The sequence below is a fragment of the Polistes fuscatus genome, unplaced genomic scaffold (genome assembly GCF_010416935.1).
Source record: "Polistes fuscatus isolate 324 unplaced genomic scaffold, CU_Pfus_HIC Scaffold13, whole genome shotgun sequence".
NCBI lineage: Eukaryota > Metazoa > Arthropoda > Insecta > Hymenoptera > Vespidae > Polistes > Polistes fuscatus.
The window spans coordinates 3,962,551-3,970,922 of record NW_025113031.1 but is presented as its reverse complement, the minus strand read 5'-3'; the positions used below and the strand labels follow the sequence as shown (position 1 = coordinate 3,970,922).

General features: G+C 39.8%; 1 protein-coding gene across 7 annotated transcripts in view; it reads right to left on the bottom strand.

Annotated features, from left to right (window-relative positions):
- Window positions 1–950: 950 nt before the first annotated feature.
- The window catches only part of LOC122513973 (optomotor-blind protein-like), a 93,052-nt gene continuing 85,630 nt past the window's right edge, over window positions 951–8,372 (bottom strand). For 6 of the 7 annotated variants that reach the window (XM_043630535.1, XM_043630538.1, XM_043630539.1 and 3 more), the window contains one exon: window positions 951–2,220. In XM_043630535.1, the coding sequence (XP_043486470.1) occupies window positions 1,368–2,220 (853 nt within the window). In that variant the 3' untranslated portion in view covers window positions 951–1,367. The remainder of the gene's footprint in view (window positions 2,221–8,372) is intronic. The other variant, XM_043630537.1, reaches the window with a different exon arrangement.

Below are 8,372 nucleotides of genomic sequence, written 5' to 3'. Positions count from 1 at the left end.
GTCAAAAAGATGGCGATGGCGATGGCGATGGCGATGGCGTGGGTGTTCGTGATCCATTTTCTTTTTCTCTCGTCTTGTCTTTGTTTTCATTTTTTTTTCTTTTTTCATCATTTTGTTCATTTTGTTTTCCCAACGATTTCTCTTTTTCTAATCATTCATATAATTAATATATTCAATAATAATTAATACAGAGTAAAGGGGGATAGAGGCATAATTTATATTTATATATACATATATATATATATGTGTGTGTGTGTGTACCCATATATATATATATACATATATATACAATATAATATAATATATAATATATAATATCACTAGGGTACATATGTACAAAGGGCGCGGGACATTCGCAAATAATAATTAGGATGTGCTTTTTTTTTTTTTTCGTATTGCAAAATCTCACGAGCATTCCACAGATATATTTATCTTCTTATTCAATCTTTCATTCATATTTTTGTTTCTTTTTTTCTCATTCTCATTCTCATTCTCATTCTCATTCTCATTCTCATTCTCATTCTCATTCGCTCTCACTCACTCTCTCTCTCTCACTCTCTCTCTCTCTTTTTTTTTCTTTCCAAAGCCTTTTTTCCTGTGAAGCTCGAAAGCTCACCGCGTATATCGTACCTTCTCCTTCTCTCACTGTCTCTCTTATCCTTCCTCCTCACCTTCCTCCTCTTGCAAGCTCTCACGATCGCTCGGCCGATCGATACACGACGACGATGACGACGGTGGCGCCATTTTCACGAATCGTCCTTCCTCCCGTTAAATTGAAAATGTTTTTCGAAAAAAAAAACAGAAGGACAGAGAGAGAGAGAGAAAGATTGAGAAAGAAAGATAGATAGAGAGAGAGAGAGAGAGAACAAATAGAGGAAGTAAAGAAGAAAAGTTAAGAAAAAGGATAAACGATGAAGAGGACGCTTTCTCTCTCTCTCTCTCTGTTTCTCTTTCTCTTTCAGATTCTCATCCTCTCTTACTCCCAATCACCCTATTAGAGAAAGAAAATTGCACTTAATAGTTTTGATAGATCATTTTTGTTGTTGTTGTTGTTGCTTTAATTATAATCGTCCACTTGCGCAAGCAACTTCACACGGATGACGGATGAGGATAAGAACGAGACAACAATAACGATTTGGTGAGAGTAAATTATCGAGAGAAGAACGACAAAGAGTTCGAGCATCTTTCGAATATCGGAGAGACGAAGGTTCCTCTCGCTACGAGGGTTCCGAGGTCGAGTCAGGTTCCCTCTCGTCGGCGGACGGATCGTCGAGATCGAGGGAGCCATCGTCGTCGGGATCCAGATCGGGATCCAGATCGGGATCCTCCGGATCGTCGTTTGTGCTGGTTACGGGCTCGTTCTCCTGTCACGGACTCCCCCCGCCGCCGGTTTCCCCGTCGCCACGGTGCCCAGGCGTTAAGCTCGGACTTCTTCTTCTTTTGTCTTGAAGACCGTTTACCATGTTCTCGATAGATTTTAATTCGGTGGCGGATCCCGAAGTGGTCGAACCTAAGGTAGGCCCGCCGGTATTTGCCGATACCGTAGCCGGACCACCGGTAGGCGTTGGAGAACCCGTCGATGGCCTCGGGGGTGGGGATCTCGGGCTGAGGTTCCTACTCCCGGGTGTAACCGTCTCGAAAGCCGAGCCATGGGATGGCGCTGGTAATGTATACGGTGCAAATCTATGTCCTTTCAATTGATGTAGCGGACTGGCCAAGGGATGCGGGTAATGAGCAAATAGGGCTGGGTGCTGCGAAGCTGCCAAAGCCAGCTGAGCGTTGAACAACATACTTGGGGTAACTCCACCGTGTAGACCCAATGGACTAGGCGGTATTAACGGACCTGGACCTGGATATAATCCTGGTACAGGTGGATAGAGGTACGGTAGTAATGGCGGGTGCAAAGGTGGGCCCACCGACACGTCCGGGCGCGGGCCTTCGGATCCTGCAGCTCCTCCCGACACTCCGCCGCTCTCCGAACCCGACGATTCGCTACCTTCTCCTCTCTCGCTCGTTCTATCGTCCCTTTCCCGAGACTGTTCGCGTTCTCTATGATGATGAGCCGGATGCGGCGTCTCCGGACCTACCACGTCCAATAATTTATCCTCGTCATCCAACAAATCGTTCGCCGAGTTGGACGATCGCCGTTTCTCCGGGGATGCTGGACCACCCGACGTCAAACGAGAACCGCCTCCCGATACCGTCAACAGCGCCTGCCTTCTGCAACAAAGAGATGGAGTTAGCAATCTTTTAAAAAACCCTATGATAATTATATCGAATTTCCCTTATTTCCAAGTGACAATAATATTTCTAACGTATATTGCTCAAGATCGAAATGATACATGAATTTAGTTGGTTTATTTCTCGTCGCAATTGCGATGTAAAAAAAAAGAAGAAATAAGAGAGACGGGTTGACTTGACACGGATTTTCCAACGATCGGAAGGTGCTATCGGTTCGGTCGACCTCGACCGAGAAATTCCTCGCGATCGCGGAGCCGCGTCGCATGAAATCAAAAGATCCCGACGAGTCACCGACGAGTCACCGACGAGTCACCGACGATAATTCATTCCCTCTCTTTCTCTTCCACATACATACGTACGTGTACCGCGTTAGGAGCATTATAAAGGTTGTCTCTCTAACGTACACAGATTGCTGCACTCGCTGCTTCTACTCTCTACGATCTAGCGATTTATGCGAGTGCCGTGTAAGCGTATCGCCCCGAGGCGTGCGCGCTCTTGTGCTATTAAATTAATTATCTTAATTGCACCTTCGACGCCTTTTCCAAGTGTAAAAGATCGTCCTCGTCCTCTTCACGATAATAATCCTAATGCACACACACACACATACAATATATTTATATATATTTTTTTCTTTTTCTTTTTCTTTTTCTTTCATTTTTTATTTTATACATTTATGTAATAATATTTGTTGTTACATTTTAAGAAATGTCTATACATTGATCCTGATTAAAAAATGTTTCTTTTACATTGATCGAAAATAATCCTAATATACGCGGAAACGTATGTCTCGAGAAAGGATTTAGAAAGATGGTGAGTAGTAGAAGTCGAAGGTTCGATCGGCCGGTCTACTGCGAGACCACGTCTAACTCACTTCGGGTCTATGAAGAGAAAATTCTTCTAGTAGAAACGTGAAACGGGTACGTTACGCGCATGTGTAAATACATAGATAGTCTTTTCTAAGCTAGTATCTATCTATCTTTCTCTTTCTTCGTGGACACATGTATATACATATAAGGTGGTCCACATGAAGCGTTATGAACGTTCATTAACAATTTTGTAAGTTTTAAAATATATATATATATTCAACAATTTGTGAATAAAATTAAATATTTTTTGCGTGTGCATTATATTAATAAAAATGTAATGTATATTTACAATAATAATTTGCTGTTGGAAAAATGTGATTTGGGAGAGGTTAAATGAACCACCCTATAGAACGTTTGTATCTCTTTCTATGTTGGAAACACGTAACGTTCGGTGGAAAGGAATTGGAAGGCTCGATTCTAAGTATGATTGTGAGTTAGTATCACTGTTGGCTGGGAAACTATCGCTTATATAGAAAACTGGTATCTCTTTCTATCCCCTGGCATGAATTATAGTCGGTGCAAGAGTGTGGTATAATAAATTTCCCATGGTCCGTGGTGTGGCGCGGACTTCTGTAACTGCGAAACCGTTGCGCGATCGTTTTACAAATCATGCGTGAGTGCGTTCTAATTCTTAGAAAAGTTAGATTGTTCGTCGAACACGTTGGAAATACCATTTAAGTATGAATAGTTTTGTTTCTCAGAGATCTGATCGATCCAGAGCGAGAAAAAAAAAGGGTATCGATTTCCTTTCGTGAATTATTTTCAATTATCTAATGTTATTTCATTGGAAGATATTTTGATTAAATCACTAATTTTATAAATCATTTCTATACGAAGATTATATATTATTCATATAAGTATATACATTTATCTATGTATTTAGTTATATATATATATACGCATTTTCGCACCTTGTAAATAAATCTCATCAAACTCGATCGATTCTAAAACGAGTTACTATTATTCAATTAGAAATATTGAATTAGATAGAGTAATGCTTGGACAAGTGTTGTTTTATTCTAAGACCAATCGATTTGTATAATATTTTTACAGGCTACATTCATTTACAATCGCGATACCGACAAAATGTCACATGCGAGTGTTAATAATTTAAAAAAAAAAGAAAAAAAAAAAACTCTTATTTTTTTTTTTCTTTTTTCTCGTTGCAAAAGAATTACATTTGGACTCGAGAGAAAGTTCAATTTATTAATAGTCTATTTTATTTTCCTATTGACTTTCTAATTTCGTATCTATGTTAAATGCAGAGGAGAACCCGATCGTTGGTAGTTGTCAAAGGTTGACACGAAATTAGTCTCGTTGTCTAGTTTCGCCAATCAGAGAGTAAACTACTCTCTCTCTCTCTCTCTCTTTCTCTAATTCTAATCCTCTCTCTGATTCCCCAACGATTTAATATAGTTTCCTAACTCGCAAATACTTCTCTCTCTCTCTCTCTTTCTCTCTCTGTCTCTAATTAGACTATTTTGCGAAGAGAAATCTCTTGCTATGAATCGTTACAAACATGTTTCAAACCTTTGAAATTATAAGTAAGTAGTCGACTGTGTGTCCTCGGCAATCACCACAATTATTCTACTCTTAAGACGATTAGAACCCACGCTCGTGTAGATCGATTAGAACTCTCGTGTCGTAGAGAAATAAAAAAAAAAGTCACAAACATTTTAGAATAATTATCGAAGAATAAAAAAAAAAAAAGAAAAAAAATAGAGAGAGATTCGTGTTAAAAAGGAAAGGAGTATCGTAGAAGTATGTTTCGATAGATCGATGATGCCTTACTGTTACCTAATAAGATTTGTTGTACACACTAATACCTGGTATTAGAAGGGAATGAGGTGAGAACATTACCAGAGAGTGAGAGAGAGAGAGAGAGAGAGCGACAGAGAATTCTAGCACGAGATACAGAAGATAGTAAAGAATGATCGATCGAAGGAGAACGATAGTTTTTTTTTCTTTTTTATTTTTTTTTGAAAGAGGACGAAAGTGACCTTGGCCCAGAGCTGAGAGATAGCCTTCGAAGTGTTCGAATTACTTTGCCCTCGCAAATCGATCTAATCCGTTCACTAGAAATCATTGGAAAAGAACGCATTCCAATAATTAACTAATCGTTATTACGTTTTATCGTATTTTTATCGTTAATTGATTTTTTCTTATTAGATTAGATATTTATTTGATACACCTGACGAGTACAAAATTATATATATATATATTTTTATAATTTTTAATCTAATTTGAAGAATGTGTAAGAAATTAAACGATGATACGAGAAGTATAATGATAAAGAAATACGATAAATCGTAATTATAATAAACAAAATAATTAATCTCGAAATTTATATAACGAAGCAAAGAAAGCCATTAATTGGATAGAATTGAAGAGTTAATATGTTTTGTGGAAATGAATCAATGCATCTTCCGTAATAGTTTGGACAAATTTAATCTTCGTTGTAAGTCCCAGATAGAAGACTAACACAGACTGGACACAACGAGAGGCTTAACGATACCCTAATGCCGTGTAATGCGATCAGTGAACAAATGCACATATCTATTCGTCCACGTGTATGGGTGTGTGTATTCATTATACGAGCCAGATGCAACCGAGACGGTGTGTGCACTCTTTGGTTTCAGACGTACGTGTGATAAATCAATAGTGAGACATGTAAACAGGGTAGAATCCACCGATAAGTAAAACCCTTAACATTACTCCACGTTTCTTTTTTTTTTTTTTCTATAGAAACATCATTACATTTATTTTTATACTCGAAAATTGATTATTAAAAAAAAATTGATTAATGATATCGATTAAAGCATTTGAAAAAGAAAAATGATACACGAATATATATTAACGTATCGAAAAATTTCGTTATATTAGTCTCTAATTTGTCGTAAATCTCTATTAAATAGCGGATATATATCTCGATTATTCTTATTTTAATAGAGAACTTAACGAATGAATGATCGTTGAAACTGGTTTGACAGTGATACGTAACAATAATCATGATGACCTTTCTCATCATTTCCGATATAACATGGCGATAATGATATGACCCAGGTTGATCCCGCCTACGTCAACGAGATGATACCTTCTCCTCCTCCTCCTCTTCTTTTTCTCCCGAGTACTCGAGCTCGTTCTTTCGCGTCAGACAAAATGAAAACTCAGCTTGGCGTTGCCTTTGACAGGACTCTCGCTCGATTCGAGCTGTTAGTATCATCATCATCTTGTCTCTCTCTCTCTCTCTCTCTCTCTCTCATTTTCTCTGTTCTTTTACATCATCCTCGTCTCGTCTCTTTGCACGGAATTATAATCACCCCATCGGTGAGTCGACCACCCCGTCCATCAGCCCTCCTACTACTACTCTGGGCTGAACCCCCACCCCCTCTCGTTTGCACTGTGATGAACCCTCGGTGGGGGACGAGAGATGGCTAACACACTCCGTACTCGTTTTAACCCCGACAAAAGTAGAGAATAGAGAGATCGGAAGCGACTCAAAGTGATCCCAGGGACCCCACAGTCAACCTTGGATTAGGCGATGTCGCGTGGGTGGAGAAAGGCCACAACCGTGAATTCTCTCTCTTTCCCTTTCTCTCCTACTTTCCTACCCACCCCTTATCCTGCTGCTGCTGCTGCTGCTGCTACTGTCGAAGCCGTGGTACCTTGAATTTTAAATTACGCAACGTTTCCCGTTCTTTTTCTTTAGGAGCGCGCGCGTGTGTTTTATTCGTGGTCTAGTGACTTTAGAAATAGAGAATGAAAAGGGAATAAAAAGTTAAGGAAGAAAGAGAATTCCTTTTTTTTTTCGACAGTCGAATTTTTAACTGACGGAGACAGACGACAACTCGAGTTATATATTACGAAACGTAAAGTAATAATTATTCAATTGAAAATCTTCGCGATTATCTCCGACATTACAAAAATTCATCGTCATTTTGATATTACTTCTCATCAAGTAATCGTTACGGTTATTACGTTGGACATGCTAATAATAAATCAAAGGCAAAAAAGTGTTTCGCATCGAAGGAAGCAAGACGTTCACTTTTTAACCGGCGCATCGAATCGACTCGTTACAGGTTTAAACCACACCTGCTGTTCCCGCGACACACGAACTGACTCGTCATACTCGACGCAACTTAACGAATTCATATTCTTGACTTTAAAAGAAAGAAGAGGCTGAGAAGAACAACGTTCGATGAAATTAAACGCGTCCTATTACATTCCACGAATATCAAACGAAACATCGAATGAAACGAAACCGACCACGTATTGCCATAACAATAAAATATTTAACAAGGGTTTCTCGAACGACCCTCGAAATCCAACTTTAAATGGAAAAGCCTGATTATCATTAGGTCTCGTTGAAGGAAAAATAAAGTCTCACGTAGTTCTCGAAGTTGGAAGTAAACTTCGGGGTCCCACGTACGTACGTGTTCGGGAAAACGATTGACGAGTAGTAACGGCAACAAAACCACAACAGCTCCTCGTCGTAGTCGTCGTCGTCGTCGTCGTCTACCCTTCGAAGACGTTCTTTGTATCCCGCGTTACGACCTGCAGCGAGGATATAAAATTCAAAGCCACCAAGTGGCACCCTCCACATTAACGACAGCGCCGCCCCTGAGCATCAGTATGCTAATCCGATGATTGGCTATGTTCCAACCCCGAACTTTCTCTCTCTCTCTCTCTCTAACTCTGTTTTGCGGTTCATCTCTGTCCATTCCCTCCCTCCCTTCCTCTTCATCCTCTCTCCTTCCCCGAAGTTTCTTTTAATACATCTCTCTCGCTTTCGTGTTCACAGCATCCCCAGCTCCCTCTGTGGCTTCCCGATGGCATCCAACCACTCTTAACCGAAACCATAAGCCAAAACTAACCCTTATTCTAATTAGCCGTTGCCACGACGCGCCCCCTACTTTGCATATTTTCTCGATTAACCTCGCCCTTTCTTTATCCGTTTGAGCTCTAGCAGCAGCAGCAGCAGCAGCAGCAGCAGTAACCTTCTCCTCTCTTCATTTTCCATGAGAAATTTTCTCTTTTTCTTCAGTGTCAAAAAGAGACCGACAAAGAGAGAGAGAGAGAGAAACCAGGAGTTGCACTTTTTCTCATAGATTCTGGTTAAGTTCAACCTTTCCAACTTTGTTCTAAAGATTCTCTTCCTGTTGGTTCAAGTTTGAAGTCCTCTAAAGTCTCTAATTCATGACCGATCATTTGAAATTGGGGTTTAGATTAATCTTCGAATTAATATTATCTCGATCATTGTAATAC